This window comes from Lissotriton vulgaris, chromosome 9, assembly GCF_964263255.1.
Source record: "Lissotriton vulgaris chromosome 9, aLisVul1.2, whole genome shotgun sequence".
Lineage (NCBI taxonomy): Eukaryota > Metazoa > Chordata > Amphibia > Caudata > Salamandridae > Lissotriton > Lissotriton vulgaris.
The window spans coordinates 594,047,113-594,063,790 of record NC_141697.1 but is presented as its reverse complement, the minus strand read 5'-3'; the positions used below and the strand labels follow the sequence as shown (position 1 = coordinate 594,063,790).

General features: G+C 45.2%; 1 protein-coding gene across 1 annotated transcript in view; it reads left to right on the top strand.

The window, feature by feature from the left end:
• EML3 (EMAP like 3) overlaps positions 1 to 16,678 on the top strand; it is a 398,769-nt gene that overhangs the window by 351,547 nt on the left and 30,544 nt on the right. Inside the window, exons 17-20 of the mRNA XM_086938192.1 lie at positions 2,734 to 2,865; positions 2,968 to 3,035; positions 6,797 to 6,885; positions 9,419 to 9,516. Coding sequence (XP_086794318.1) covers positions 2,734 to 2,865; positions 2,968 to 3,035; positions 6,797 to 6,885; positions 9,419 to 9,516 — 387 coding nt within the window. The remainder of the gene's footprint in view (positions 1 to 2,733; positions 2,866 to 2,967; positions 3,036 to 6,796; positions 6,886 to 9,418; positions 9,517 to 16,678) is intronic.

Sequence of the window (16,678 nt, the reverse complement as noted above, 5' to 3'; positions counted from 1 at the left end):
CCCCATGTTCTCAACTTTCGCCATTGGCACTGGCTTTTTGGAGCCCACTGTGGGTACCCCCTCCCTTCATTTCATCTGTGCCGCCCCCACATTTCATGGGTGTCCCAGACACCAGAAAATCTCAATCACGAACCAACGGTTTCACAGAAATAGGCTCTTATTCCTAAAACCCACCATATAGGGACATCTAGTGTGTAGTGGCGCACTAGCCTTGCACCGGTGGCGGCTAATGCATATGAACAGTTGTGGGGCAAGAATCAGGGGGAAGCACAGATTTAAAAATAAACAAAACTTACCTGATGCTGCTTCATGCCTCAATTCTCTGATGCTTCCTGGTCCCTGCAGCCCCTGGGACAGCATCAGAAACTCCCTGTGCTATCCCAGCGCTGCTCTTAGATAGCAAGCGAGCAGCGTGGAGATTGGCCTGAGCGGATTAGTTTAACACCCACTAAGGCACAGGGAGTCTGTGCTGTTTCTCCAACCCAGCTGTGCAATACAGCTGGGTTGGAGAAACCTAAGTGCCTAAAACGGCCGGCCAAACACACATGCGCACTTAGTAGTGCAGTCCACCCCTACTCCCCCCTCTCGTGGACCAGCCCCACCCCTCCCTGCACACGCTGGCTATGCAGATATGCAACTTTTATTTTTCAATAAAATCTTTTAAATAAAAAAAAAAAAAAAAAAAAAAAAACAATAATAAAGTATTGTTTTATTTTTCAGCTGCTGGCTCTGAACCAGTGGGGGGACGCTCCTCTGCTGAGAAGCCCCCGCACCTGGCACTGTCTCCAACCTCGAGCACAGTGCCTATTGGATGCTGGGCTCCAGTGAATCGGACTTGTAGAGGACACAGTCAACCCCCACACCACTCATTACTTCCAAAGACGAGTCTTATGGTGTTTGTTTTTGTGGTGGGTTACAGCCAGAAAGGGCTTGGCTAACCGCACATTCCTCAGTGAACCTTTATCCACAGTCTGCTGTGATTCAAAGGGCTAGAGATATCAGTTTCAAAAGTTGCAGTTTTTTTCTGCCCTTTCGCCTATTAACAGTGTTGAAATCAAATTCTTCAGAATGCACCCGTGTTCTCCGAACTTCCCAGCAGGGGATAACAGGAGGCATGGGGCTCAATATTACCTAAACGTCTAGCGCGATGGAGCAATAAAAGCTGGAGGGGTTGTAACAAGGGTCCAGAAAGTTTGAGGCACTTTTAGTTTTCGGTGTATAGCCTAATTTGTAACCTAGAATACAGTACTTATCCATAATAAAGTCCCTTTCTTTCAGAAAGCAAAGAATTGTCTACACATAAAAGCTATTATCTAAGGTTTTCTGATTTTCTAACTCCACACCACCTCCAGCAGGGTGCCTTGACTAATTTCCCCTGCTGCCAGGAGAGAGCCTAATTCTAAAAGTATTTTGTCAATCATTTTGAGTGTAACAGTATTGTGGACCCAGGACACTAAAGATAAACAACAGAAACTCTACCAGCTGCTGTGAACCACAAGAAAAAGCTTTACTCCACCCAAGAAACTCTCTCACTCTCTTCAACAGAATAATTCTTGTTATGCCGCTATTCCAGGTTCCTATGTTTAGGGGATACCACAATAACTTTGGAAATCTATGCACGGTGGCATGCAGTTTCTGAGTGGCCTACGGTCAGTGCTTAATTTGAGCCAGTGGTTTCCGGTGTTCAGCACCGGCACTTAATCATGAACACAGCGCTTAAGGACACATTAATTAACGGGAAGATTCAGTGATTTGCCCAGAATCACAGGATGTTGAGCCGATGCGGAGATTCAAACTAGGGGCCTCATTTATGAAGCTGTGCGTCACTTTTACGCCGCCGTAAAAAATGCGCCTCGTTGCGCCATATTTACAAAGTGACGCATCTAGGTAGATGCGTCACTTTGTAAACCCCTGCGCCACATTATACCTGCGCCAGGTATAATGTATGCAAGGGGGGCGTATTGACGCAAGGAAGGGTCGTTGAAGTGACGCAGTGAAATCTATGAGATTTCACTGTGTCACTTTTAGGACACCGTTGCGTCAAAATCTTGCGCCTGCCTCACAGCAGGCGTAAGACTGACGCAGGCCCTTTCACATGGGGCTTGCCCCATGTGAAAGGACGCATTGCTGGAGTTGCGTCACTTTTGTGACACACTCCAGCAATGCGTCACTTTTGCGCTTACAGATACGTCGGAAATACTGACATATCTGTAACTCTTTGCGACATGATGCGCCATACATTAAATATGACGCATCAGGAATGTCGCAAGGAGTGCGCACTGAGAAGTGACGCATCGCTGCTTTCACACAGCGATGCGTCATTTCTCATAAATGAGGCCCCTGGTTCCCCAGCTCCGAAGCGGGCAGCTCTGGCCATTTCACCACATCCTCACCCCACTTTCATGGTTAGTAGTTAATTCTATTTTAGGTCGAGCTAACAGGAGAAATGGACTGGTGCAAGCTGCCTCCTGATGAGAGCCCCAACACTTATTTATTTTTTTACAAATCAACCACTGCCTATGATGTCACTACAGTGGTGCGAAAAGAAATGAACATAGACTCAAGGGACTCCAGGGAGGCGGGAGAGTGAAGATAACACAAATTTAAACATCTGGGAAGATCCCAGTCGCAGGTGACATTCAAGCTCCCATTATTAATATGGCAAAAGATCAGGGTTGTTGTGGCTCAATTCCTTGCCCTATATTTGAAACCTTTAATGCTGTTCTGATGCAGGGTCACACAGATGAACTTTGGGGACTTGCAACGCACCCATCCAAGGACCTCTTCCTGACCTGTGGCCATGACCGACTGGTGTGCGGATGGGATGGCAAGGGGCATTGCCTGGCCTGGAGCTTCGCCTTGGAGGTAGGTTCTAAGGTTCTAGGTTCTCTACAACCTCCTGCAGATGTCAGATGGAGACACGGTGAGGTTAGAAAGTAACACTTCACGTTTGTTTCCTATGGACAGGAGACCGGACTCTGCGCGGATTTCCATCCCGGAGGGAATGTGGTAGCTGTGGGACTCAACTCTGGACGGTAACGTTTTTCTAATAAAGCATGTTCATAAATGCCTAGGGGGAGTGGTGAAAGACACTGAAGGTGCCCCATGAGGCACTCTATACTTGCAAAGGTGGGCATCCACTGAAAAGAAGGCTGGGTGTTTTCTGTGCTTTTGAAATTCCCCTTCGTCACTACCTAATGTGTTCTTGATAGATTGGGGTGGCACAGGGACACTTTAACGCTCTCTCAAGCATTTATTTTAGTCATGGGTTTTCTGGTATTTGTCCTTTTAGGTCGAGCCTGAGCAGCGCATGCGCTGCTGTGAGGCATTCAGTAGTGGAGTATGTCTTTGAAGCCCCGCAAACTCTATGCCCTATATTTGTCATTGGCTTCTGTCATTGTCCATCGCAAACCCTTTCTTGCGAGTCATTGTTAGGCTTGTTAGTCCCTCCTCGGTACCGCCTTGTCTGCATTTGTAACCTCCCATGGCGACTGGCCCGTTTACTTCTGTTGCGACATGATATGTCTTATTTTTGGGTTTCTCCTACTGCAGGCACGACCTGCTTTCCTCGCCATGCGCGCTTTCACTTTCAAGCAGCCCCAGGCAATGGCAGCCGCTTCTTTGAAGTGAACAAGGTCTCACATTTACGAGAGCGAGCTATTGTAAATGAGAATAGCTCAAACTCTAGTAAATGCAAGACCTATAGCATTGCAAATACTTGTTTGGTTTGCATTCATGCCAGATATATAGCGTGGAGTCTGTACTGCAGAACTGAAGACTGTAAACTGCGAGAAATACCAATATCATGCACAATGGGTGCAGTTTAGTTGTTGTGCTACTAATATGGGATTTCATTTACATGAGTCAAACATTTGTAAATACAACATTAACCAAGTGGACTCTTGGATCTAGGACGGCTCAGGACATCAATGTAAATAAACAGAGAAAGGAGAAAACTCCAAACAAAAAAGCGAACTTTGGTTTCAGTTTTCTTACATTGAATTAATTCATTGATATATTCTCCAAGATTAAAAAATCAGTCAATCATTTGTCCATACCGTAAGTACTGCCCTTTAGGACCCAAAGGGCATTCAGGAATGGTATGCATTATTAAATAAATTTAAGCCTCCCATTTTCTTACAAACAATAATGCAGAAATGGTTAAATGAAACAGGTATTTTATTTGAAGAACATTTCTGAAAACATGCCAGTGAACTAAATCGTTTAACATTAAGGGATGCTAAGTTTAGGAGAATTAACTTGTGTGCCAAGCGGATGATCTGTTTGACACCAGCCCGCACACAAAAAATCCAGGCTATTACAAAGCCATCTTGTATTGAATGTAAAAATGAGATTGTGGGCGATGGGATACATGTTTTATGAGCTTGCCCACACTTATAGACATACTGGGCAGAAATATTTAAATGTTTCGGAAAGCAAGTAAATTGCATGTTGGATTCAGACCATAAATTTGCATTCTTATGTTATTCTGAATAGAAAGAACCGGAAACAATTAGGTCAAATTGTTATTCATTGCAGTGGTGGAAGCAAGTTCATTTATAACCCAACCCTGGAATTCTGATACCATTACTACCTTCCTATAGTGATATAAAAAATATGCGGCGAGTAAAATTCTAAGAATTGTTGTATGCGTGTGCGTTAGTACTTCAAAATATTTGCATATCCAGAAATTTCTTGGAAACATCAAATCATAGAAGCTACTGTGACACACATTTGCTGTCAACTCTGACCATTTATGGGTCTTAACAGTGTATGTAGGAACCATTAGACAGAGTAATATTTTTTGTGGCATGCATGATTATAACAGTGATAGAGGAAATCATTTGGTATAGTCTATAACTGATAATCAATGATGTAATCATGTATTAATGAAATTAGGTCATTTGATACCACTCTAATGCAGTTCCCAGGAAAAAATACTGTATAAAAAAGAACAAATACAAAAAGCTGACTCTTAAGTACTCTCTGGAAAGTCTCATGATTGCTAGTATGGTGAATATCAATCTGCAGGTAATTCACGTCTGTGGAACAGACACTGAAGCAACCTTCTTCCAGGGGGAGTGCACTTAAATCATAGGACAAATATATAGAGACAAGTACTAGAACGATGAGATTGAGAGGGAACGTGGTGCAAGAGTGTGACCTGAATATATTTGAGACGAGACCTCATCCATACAAAGCTCTATGGGCAAGGCAAAGGGTCTTAAACTGAATCTGCTGGGCGACTGAAAGTCAGTGTGGAAGTAGTGAGAGAAAGGAAGTCCAGAAAGTGTCCTTACCTAGAAACATAGAGGATGCGGCACAGTGGTCAGAGTTGTCGACCCGGGAGCTGGGGATCCAGGTTTGAGTCTCTGCGCCGGCGCAACATCCTGTGATACTGGGCAAATCACTTAATCTCCCCGTGCCCATGGACAGCCCCTTGGAACCCTCACGGATGAAAAGCCACGCTATATAAATCTACGGACTAACTAGAATCAGCACCTTTGTCTTTATGGGATGACACTTCAGGTGAGTGCTTGTTTGGCAGACAAAACATATGATTGAATGGGCTCCTGAAGCTGAGACGAGGTTCTATCAAAGTATCAGCTGCTGTTCAAGCCTAAAGAAGTCCCTGTCTTTATAGTATCCATGCTGGGGACAGGCATGTGCTGGACTTGCTTGTGTGCATCAGTGACAGCCAATAAGGGAGTGAAAGAACAATTTCAAAGTAAAGGTGTAGCAAATGTTTCCTAGAAAAGGGCATCTTTGTCTCACTATTAAGTAATTCATTCCACAGTTGTTTATGGGATATTATCTCCTCCTTGGCTCTTTAAATATGTATTTATGGGAACACTCATGCCTGTAGGGAGATGGCGGCTTTTCTCCACTCAACATTTGTTTTGTGTTGAGCGGTCGGCATATTTGTGAGGGCAATGTATTTGTTCTTAGCGCCATGATACCTCGTCAAACGTATATTTTATTTACTTTCTTGTACAAAGACTCCATAGAGCTTCAGTTTATTCTCTGGTTCTCACTCTCAGTAAGACAGTGTAATTTACAGCATATCGATATGGAGTTATAACCTCTCTGTGTCATTTCCTTTGTGCTTGTGGACTCTTCTCGCCTTGAACCCTAAATCATTTCAACATGAGTTACTTTCTTGATGAGTACAGCTCAATTACACAGAGAAACCCTATAAATGAAATGAAGTTTGTCTGTGGGATCAGAGACAAGGGGCTTCCAGCATATTCGAAGTCAATCCTATCCCCTAGAGTGGCCGGTAGTCTCCCAGTGAGCATCTTTCTGTTTTGTGACTGATATTTCCTAAGTGTCTCGTACAGGGTCGTAGCTTCAGGGGGTGCTACCCTCCCCTAATAAATGTATAGTTGGGTTCAGGCGCTTTCAGTCGGGTATGGTGAGGTGTCTGTCGGATTTCACCAGGAAGTTTTACATGCACACAGACAAAAACACACACACACTATCCTTCCCTCGCTTTTGAAATTCCTCGTAAATGTTCATTATTATACAAAATATTGTGTTTTTGTTCACCTTGTGCCGCTACCAATCTGCATTCCTCTCCCCTTCACCTGTCCCTTAAGCCCCTCTCATGCACATTGCTTGTCGTACAATGTATGTTAACATTATATGCCAGCGTGATTGTTGGAAAATCTGAAACTTAGACCCCGCCCCCCCATCTTACTGACCAATTTACGCCCCTGGTGACGTATTGAATAAATCACAGATGTCTTCTGCTTGAGCAATTGGTCCCTAATTAACCATCGATCTGTGCACACAGGTGGGTTGTGTTGGATACAGAGACTCAGATGGTCGTGTCTGATTATACGGACGGAAACGAACAGCTTTCTGTCGTTCGATACTCTCCAGGTGAGTCACAGGCACTCCTCACTACTTGCATGTCCAGATACTTTGTATGGCTCTCTTATTCCACAGCTGTTCCCATGTTCCTGTCTCTCTTCCCTTTCTTCTCTCAGTCTCCCCACATCAGGCCTCCTTTCCATCTCCTTACCATATCCCCTAAAAATACATTTTGCCCTCTGTGTCCAGCTCCTGTCTCCCTCACCCCATCTTGTCCCTTTCTCTAGGTCCTCTTTTCTCTCTCTCTGATTCGCTCTCCCCATTCTTGTTCACCTTTGTCCCTGTTCTCTTTTTTGTGCCTCTTCCTCTCCTCTCTTTGCCAACCTGTATCTTCCCAACCTTTTCTTTGTCCACTTTCTTTTACCTGCCCTACTCCTCATTTCTCCCTATTTATCAACGTAATAAGTGCTATTACACCCTGTAACATCCCTCTTCTAACAGCCATTTATGTGTGAAAATGCAGGCAGAGTTACAGATTTATAAACAAGTGGTTAATTTGTGAAGAAAAAAAAGTGCCGGGGCTTTCGTCAGCAGCAGCTTGCACCAGCCCATTTCACCTGGCAATGCCACTTAAAACAGAACCAACTACTAACCATGAAATTGGGAAGAGGATGTGGCATAATAGCCAGAGCTGCAGAATTCGGAGCTGGGGAACCAGGTTCGAGTCCCTGCATCGGCTCAACATCCTGTGATTCTGGGCAAATCACTAAATCTCCACGTAAATGAGTGTGTCCTTAACTGGTGCTCATGAAAAGCGCCGGTGTTGGTGATTAAGAGTCGGTGCTGAGCACCGGAAACCACTGGCTCAATGTAAGCACTGCTATAAATGTAGTTGATCCAGCTCAGGAACCTTCTCAAGATCACTTTCCTGCTATCTCAGGGCATGGGGTATTCTGAGCATCTGCGGTTCGGGACTCTAATCAGGATCTTAAACTCGGGCATTTGCTGGTACCAGAGTACGTAGAATCTTAAAGAAGCTTGTGAATGTTATGAGGCGAAATGAAAGAAAAAAATGTGTGACGTTCGATGCACCACTATCCGCTTTTAACAGCAACAGCACATCATATTGCGTGTTACCTGTGACACTTACAAGAGTTTGGAATTGCTGTTCTCCCTCATAGTGTTGGTCTAACTTACCACCCACCACAATCTAGGAGGTCTGTTGTTGTATGTCAAGTCGAGACCTTGCATAGACCTTGCTGCAGCAAGTAACACATCATTTTGCCACTTAGGCTTCTGCATTGTCCCTGCTGTGCTCACTCCTGCCAGCTAGTTTTGAGCTCAGAGCATTATGGGGTGTTTTTCTTCCATGAAAGAGCTACAATTAAAAGGTTGTGTGTTGTTCCACCCCTGATCTCTTCCCAATCCCAGTGTCAATATCTCTCTACAGAATTAATGCTCTTGCTAAAGACTAAGGGCCGAGGTATTGCCTAAGAACCCAGAGTTGAAATGAACTAAACCCCATTATATAACTTTGGGCATACAGACAGCTGTGCCATTTATATTTGTTTCTCATCACTGGGAATTCTTTGCTCATTATACCTTGTGAGGGCCACAGAACTCTCAGCATTATGGCTGTCAACGCTGTAAGAGTTCCTGTACCCTGCCTTACAGGGGGGAGGAACTCTTGCCACTGCAAGAGTTCCTCCCCCTGTAAGGCAGGGTACAGGAACTCTTACAGCGTTGACAGCCACAATCCTGCACCCGCAATCAGGGTTGTCAACACCCCAACTAGAGCATTGATAAGCAGAGGATTGGTTGCTTCTGGTGTGCTTCAGTGAATATTTGGGGCCAGATGTAGATAATCCCAGATTACCGATTCTTAAATACCGAATCATACCGATTCGGTATTTAAGAACTGGCAATCAGGATTTAGGTAAATTTACCGATTTCATTACCAAATCGGTATGATTCGATAATTACCGAATCAGTATTTACCGATTCGGTAATTGCCATTCATTCCTATGGGCCTGGGGGCCGATAGGAATGAATGTCAATTACCGGATCGGTAAATACCTATTCGGTAATTGGGGGAAATATTGAAGGGTGGCAGGGTGTCACTTTGACACCCTGTTGCACCCCTTAATTGTGCATGGGTGCACATGTTGCAGACATACATGCCCTTAGGGCATGTATGTCTGCAACATGGCACTGTTTAAAAAGCAAAAAAAATGCTTTTTAAAGGGTTTTCATTATTTACCACCAACTTCTAGTTGGTGGTAAATAACGAATTCTTAAACCCCTGTAGCACTGATTGCAGTGCTACCTACATGTCAAAATACAGAATCGGTAATTTTACCGATTCGGTATTTTACAGAATCGGTAAAATTTCCGATTCTGTAAAATTACCGAATCTGTATTTTAACATGCCCCTACATCTCCATCTTCAAATACCGGTCGGTAACGGCCGAAATCAGCCGTTACCGACCGGTATTTGCCTTCCTACATCTGGCCCTTGGTGTGTAGAAGATGCAAGGTGAATGCCTATACTGCTAGTGTGCAGTGGACAAGCAGACGCCATGACTATCTCTGTTTTTTCCAGATGGGAATTTCTTGGCCATTGGATCTCATGACAACTTCATCTACATTTACAGCGTGGGGGAAAGCGAGAGGAAGTACAGCCGCTTTGGGAAGTGCTCGGTAAGTGCCACTTGTCGCGGTGAGGCTATGTGACATCTGTGGGAGATCCTTTGCCCTTTTCCTATCCTGTTTCCCTTTTGAAGGAGGCAAAGGTCTGACTACCTGTAGGGAAACTCCACCCCCTGCACAAAGGTGCTAAAGGCATGGCATTCTGGACAGATCTGGTCTCCCACTCTTGTCACAAGAGGTGAGGAAGTGGCAGTTCCAAGAATCAGCCTTTTGTCTGGAGATGAAAGTCTCACAAGAGGTGAGGGCCCCACACCCCTGATACAATCAAGCACTTGGGGTCACCAAACCTTCTGTCCAAAATGTGCGTATACATGTCCCTTACTGATGGCTAGTCAAATGGAAAGAAGCCATTTGCACAACATCCTGCTCCTGTGCTCACATTTATTAAGCGTGTCACAGTCACCATTACAAAGACCTCAATTCATACTCATCCATTACTGTTTTGTGTGTTTATTGTGTCGCCCCCAAGTGGGATGGGTATGTCCAGACGAGGGTCACGTGCACGCTGCGTCACTGAAACCAAGCTGTACCCGGCCGATGAGCCCATAACTAGAGTGAAACCGGTCCTGTGTTGCTTATGTTCCGGTTCAGAGAGAACCTGGCTAGGCATTTCGTGCTGGACTGTTCTCATTGGAGCAGAGCCAAAACAGATTTGTATATAGTTAGGTCCAAACTGAGGTGGTGGCATGGTGTGCAAAATAACAATGGATGCGGCCCAAGTGATTACCAGTGGCTGAGATTAATTCAAGCAATTCTATCCATCACCGTTTGTATATTTATTGTGTCGCTCACTACTTTCATAAGCTATGAGTCTATTTGACTGAGAATTAGATGTGTTTTTTTTAAATAAATTTACCATTCATTTTGATTGTTTTTATAGTTTTATTAATGTCACTTTCCATGCTGACTTTATTGTCAAATTGTCACATTTTGACGCATCACGTCCTGTTATGCAATCAAATATGCTAATTAGTTTTCACTCCTAAAGAACTTACAAAACTTGAGAGCCCTGCCCTTACCCTTTCCTCTCATGAATTGGAACAAGTCTACAAACAAAATCTGTCTAGACACTCTTATTTACTCTAATGAATCGTCTTCTGCTATTTACACGCTCACCTAAGTGTCTGGCTGCTCACAGAAGAACATTTAACATTAGCGACACACAAGTTGATATTACAACATGAATCACTTTTGAATTCACAATATGTGTACAATCCTGCCATCTAGTGGCCAGCTCAGCTAACTTGACTTTTTGTTATTTAGAGCAGTAATAAAGAGGAAGGAAATTCAAAGACTGTAATGGATATCAGGTTTTCTCCAGTATTAGGGTGTCTTTCACATGCTTGAATATTTCCCGTTGTCGAAGTGCGAGTCCCACAGTAAATAAAATAGCAATAAAGTACTAATAACATATGTTTGTAAAAACATAACACATAAAATATACACTAGAACTAGTTGCAAATACCAAGTCATAATTCCTGCATAGGAATACATGGCAAGAGAGAAAAAATACTTGTAACATATCCTTGTCATTATGTTAGTCCAAACTACAACCAATCAGGCGCAAGCACCCCTCCAGAACCTTTTCCTCAAAGCTCAGTCCCTCAGATTTTCTACCGCACGTCGTGTGAAGGGAGTCTCCCTGAGCTCTGCTCAGTTTTTTTTCTCCTACTTCTGATTTCAAGTGAATTCTACTATGTCTTCAAGTAAGAAGTCTTTATTTAGACCTTGTTCTTCTTGTGGGATGGTGCGGCTCTACTCTGAAGATCCCCACAAGAAGTGTATCTACTGTCTTTATCCGGACCATGAGGTAGGCAAATGTAAGATCTGTAGGACCTTCTCCACTAAGACCCTTAAAGATAGGGATGGTTGTCTCCTCCTCTGGTTACAAAGGTTAAAGGACAAAGATTTAGCTCTTTCTGACGTATAAAGCCTGGTGTCAGGAACTTCAAAAGCTGCCTCAAAACGTAGCAGTGTGCAGGAATTGCCTTCTCCTTTCTTGAAGAAAAAGAAACTGTCACTCAAAGAGGCTCCTGTTGTGTCTTCACCTCCTCCTACGCCCACGAGATCTGACTCTCAGGCGTCTTCGGCTTCTTCACATAATGTTTCTACCAAAAAACATGTGAAATTGTCGACAGGAGTGTCGATGATCATTACGTCGATGAAATCTGCCGTCTCCGGGTCGTCGACGACAACAGTGAAGACGACTTTGCTTCTGGCTCATCGACGACGACAGCGTCGACGTCATCCATGTCGACGAAGGTGTGCCTCAGCTTTAAAACGGTCTCGTCGAGGATACCTATCGCCTCGGCGTCGAAGAAGACTCTCTCGTCGACAGTAAGATCTTCGTTGACAAAGGTAGTTAAGAGGGCCTCGTCCCTCGTCGACTGCAGGTTCATCGACGACGACTTCGTCGACGGCGGTTTCATCGACGGCAGACCGTCGACAGCGGCCTCGCCGCCGACGGCTCCATCGAAGGTGTCTCCATCAACGCCTATGCCGTCGTCAGCATCTGTTTCGATGACACTATCATCCTCTTTTGCTTCAATGCTACTGGTGCTGCTTCCTTCGTCAGGGTCTGCTTCTTCAAGCGTTGACCCTTTGCACCAGCGCCGACAAGTCCCCGTGGACCAGATCTCCATTCCAAGTGACACACAACCTCCATCACCCTTGTTTGCCACAGGTTCTGAACAGGACTCTGGTTCTGAGGAGGATGTAGATGATCATTTTCGAGCGGCACGAAGCCCGTCTGAATTGGTTATTAAATGCCATGACTATGGAGATGACCATGAAGATCAATATTTTCAGGAAGAAGACCATTCCATTCAAGTTTCTACAGCGACACTGCCGCAGTCTCTCATCTCCAATCTCCAGCACATGTTGGATGATTACAATAGACGTTTCCCGCCATCTCACCAGGATTCCCCGGGGCCAAATGCACCTGCGCCTGCTACGGCTCCTGCTGCTGCTCCACTGCCACAACCAGCTGCGCCATCTCCTCAAGTTCAAACTTCTGTTTGGATACACACTACAGTGTATCCTGATGAGGATGATGAAGATGTCCGTCCAGAGCGAGAGGATGGTGAAGTTCGGGATGATGACGATGATGTTGGTAATATGGCCGAGTGCGGCGATTACCAGATACAGACCCCATCCCGCCTCCCATGAGGTCAGGGAATTCTCCTCCTTTGGACATTGCAATCTTCCACCAGCTTATGCAAAGAGCGGCTCAACGCTTTAAGCTGGCTACGACTTCAAAAGTCAACCTTTTAAGCAGGTCCATACGGTTCCTATCATCGATTTAATCTGGAATGAGGGAGTAAAATTGATGAAAATGCTGAATTTCATCCTGGCACAACTGCCTCGCTTAGAGAAGTACAAAGCACCACATGGTTCACCAGCTTGCCTGATTGTGCAGCCCAAACCTGATTCTGTGGTACCCAGGCTGCTCAGCGCCGCTCCAGGAACCCAACTTCTCCTATTACGGCTCCTCCTGATTGGGAAGGTCATCGCCTTGATGCAATTGGGCGAAAATTCTCTACAATGGCCTCTACTACAGTGAGGGCGGCAAATTCCTTAGCCATATTGGGGCGCTACGACTGTCAGATGTGGTCTGACATGTCTGCCTTTGTGGCCCTCATCCCGGAGTCCTCCAAAGCAGAAGCTTTAAAGATCCTTCAAGAGGGAGTGAGAGCGTCGGAAGAAATCATTGACTGCTCTGTAGACATCGCTTGTACTGGCTTCCGTCAGCTCGCAGGAGCAGCTATCTTACGACGTGAGGGTTGGCTTAGTTCGACCTCTTTTCGCCAGGAGGTTCAGGCAAAAATCTTGGATATGCCGTATGACGGCGAGTACCTCTTTGGTGCACACATTGACGAGGCACTGCAAACGTTAAAAAAGGACACTGACACCGCTCGTTCCTTAGGCACTTTGCAGTTCCGTAAGCAGCCCTTTCGTGGTGCGCGCGGACGCGGCACCTCCTCTAATTTTCATGTTGGATCCACTCAATACCGCTCCTACAATCAAGGAAATCAGCGATATTCCTTCCAGCCACAACAGTCCTCCCGTCAGCAATCTTCTAAATCCTCTCGAGGGAAGTCTTCCTATAGAGGTTCCGCTTCCAAGAGACAATGACTTGCTTTCACCACACAAAGTTGGAGGACGAATCTCCCTGTTCTCTTCTCAATGGTCCTTAATCACCTCGGACCGTTGGGTACTGGACATTGTAGCAAAGGGCCATGCTCTGGAGTTCGTCAAATTTCCTCCTCATACTCCTCCATCTGGCCCACCTCCAGCCCACCTCAAAGAACTTTTCAAACAAATTCGTATTATGATCCAAAAAGGTGCCATCGAAGTGGTTCCCAAGTCTCAAAAGCGGATGGGTTTCTATTCCCGTTTTTTCCTAATCCTCAAGAAGACAGGAGATTGGCGTCTAATCCTGGATTTACAAGCACTGAACAAGTATCTTAAGTGCCAATCCTTCCGCATGCTAACGCTCGTGGAGATCTTGCGTCTTCTCTCCAAGGACGACTTCATGACCACCATCGACCTCCAGGAAACCTATTTTCATGTGCCAATTCTTTCACGGCATCGGAAGTACTTGCGCTTCCGGGTGGGACGGAGAGATTTTAGTTCAGGGTGTTGCCTTTCGGCCTACGCTCCCCCCCCTTGTGTCTTCACAAAAGTTTTGGCTCCAGTGGTGGCTTACCTGCGTCTGCAGTGCGTCCAAATTTTTCCATACCTGGACGATTGCCTCATAAAATCACAATCTCGCAGCCAGCTGTCTCGGGATACCCAACTCTGTCAGGATGTCGCTCCCTCTGTCTATCAATGCAGAGAAGTCGCAGGTCGACCCAGCTCCCTGCAGAAACTTTCTATTTATTTTTATTTTATTTGTACCATTTTTAAAGCGCGCTGTTACCGGGCGGTGTCCTGGCGCTGAAATGATATGATTTCTCCCCTAAGTCGTTTGTTGGTTTCTAAAGGTCGAAGAGCCATGTTTTAATGTTTTTCCTGAAAGCCATCAGGTTGGTACTTTGTTTCAAGGTCATGGCCAGTTTATTCCAGATTGTGGACGCGCCAGAGATGAAACTACGTCCTCTCCATCGAGCTTTCCTGATCCGATCAGTATTGACCTGCCCTTTATTTGCTGATCTTAGCTGTCTACCTGGCGTATACAGTTGAAAATGTTGTTGAAGAAAGGATGGACCCAGTCCATTCACTGCCTTGAACACCATACACAATGATTAAAACACTATATGTTTTCGTATCTGGAGCCAGTGCAATTTCCTCAATTCCTGTGCAACCGGTGCAAACTTGGGCAGGCCAGTAATTAATCGAACAGCTGCATTTTGCAGCATCTGTAGTTTGTTGAGAATCCCTTGCTGGGCTTGCAAGAAAAGACTGTTGCAGTAATCAAGGCGGGACAGCACAAGTGCTGTCACCACCGTTTTCCTGCTACTGTCTGATAGAAAAGGGAGAATTTCCTGATGGTTTTCATGATCCAATTGATGGAAGATGTTAAGGCATTAACCTGTGGTTTAAAAGATAGTTGACTATCAATAAGAACACCTAGGTTTTTTACTTTCGCTGCCGGAATGGGTGGGGCTCCCATATCATGGGGCCACCATTTGGGACTCCAGAAACTAACATCAGTGCCAAAAAGTAGAACCTCAGTTTTTGAGGAGTTCAGCTTAGGCAGTTGCCAGCCATCCATAAGCTCACTGCAGTCATACAGTCCTGGAACATAGCCGCTATTCCTTCTTCTCTCCCCGGGAGCAGAGATACCACAATTTGTGTATCATCTGTGTAAGATGTTTGTTCAAAACCAAATGACCGAATCACCGGGGCGAGGGAGGAAACGTAAATATTAAATAATGTGGGGCTTAGGGAGGAGCCCAGAGGGACCCCCCCTGGGAGTTTGAAAGGTCTAGATTCAAAATCTTCAAGGCCACCACCTGAACCCTATCGGTTAGGAAGGACTTCAGCTTACTCAGGGCTGTCCCTTGAATTCCGCAGCCTTCTAAACGATCCACCAAAATACTATGATGGACCGTGTCGAAGGCCGCGGAAAGATCAAGGAGCACCAGAGCTGCCCGTCCTCCTGCATCCATCGCCTTCCTGATCTCTTCCGTGGACTTGATTAGGGCAGTCTCGGTGCTATGGCCTTCCCTAAACCCATATTGGGCTATGTCCAAGCACTGAGAGGACCTGAGAACATAGTTGTGCATTTATGACTTTATCAATGAGTTTGGCCGGTAGTGGTAGCCTGGCTATAGGCCGGTAGCTATTAGGTTCTGAGATGTCGAGTATTGGTTTTTTAAGCAGAGGAGCAGTTGACACTCGTTTCCAGCATGTTGGGTATTCTCCAAGGTTAAACATCCAATTAAATAGCTCCATCAAAATACATGATATGGGGGTAGCTGCCAATTGTGCCACTGAGGCTGGGCAGGGATCTTGAGGCGAGCCTGATTTAGTTGCCAGAAGCAGCTTTTTTATCTCTTCCGAATTCACCTGACCGAACTCCAAGAGTGGTCCTGTGTGTTCCTTCGAGAAGAGACAACCCCACTTGATGTTCTAATGCTGAAAAAAATCAGTTCCACTTTGTTTAGAAAGAACTTAGCGAGAGTCTCGCAAAGTTCCAAACTTGGGGGAATAATTACTGATTTAGGGGTAACCAAACTGGCCACTGTATCGAAGAGTTCTCTAGTAGAGTTTTTGGCTCCCTCAATTCGAGCAGAAAAGTACGTACTTTTAGCCTTCTTAATCATTTCTTTATATATCTTTTGACTATCTTTAAGTTGTGTTTTATCTGCCTGCAAATAGTCTGAGTGCCATACGAGCTCCAGTTTTTTACAGATCACCTTATGGTCTCGTAACTCCTGGGTAAACCAGGGAGCAGATGGTACTGTACGAGTAGGGCGACAGAGTTTGGGCTGCGCTAGAGTGGTACATGCTTGATCTATCCAGTTTGTGTACTTTTCGGCAGCTTCATTTACATCTGTCGGTAGTGTAAATATAGAGGATGTGAGCCGATCCTCCAGTGCCCTTCCATCAAGCTTTTTCCAAGGGCTATACAGCTTGGCTGGCTTCCTGTCCTGTCTAGCCCTAACCAGCTGGGGTATTTGAATCTTAAAAAGCACCACTGACTGAT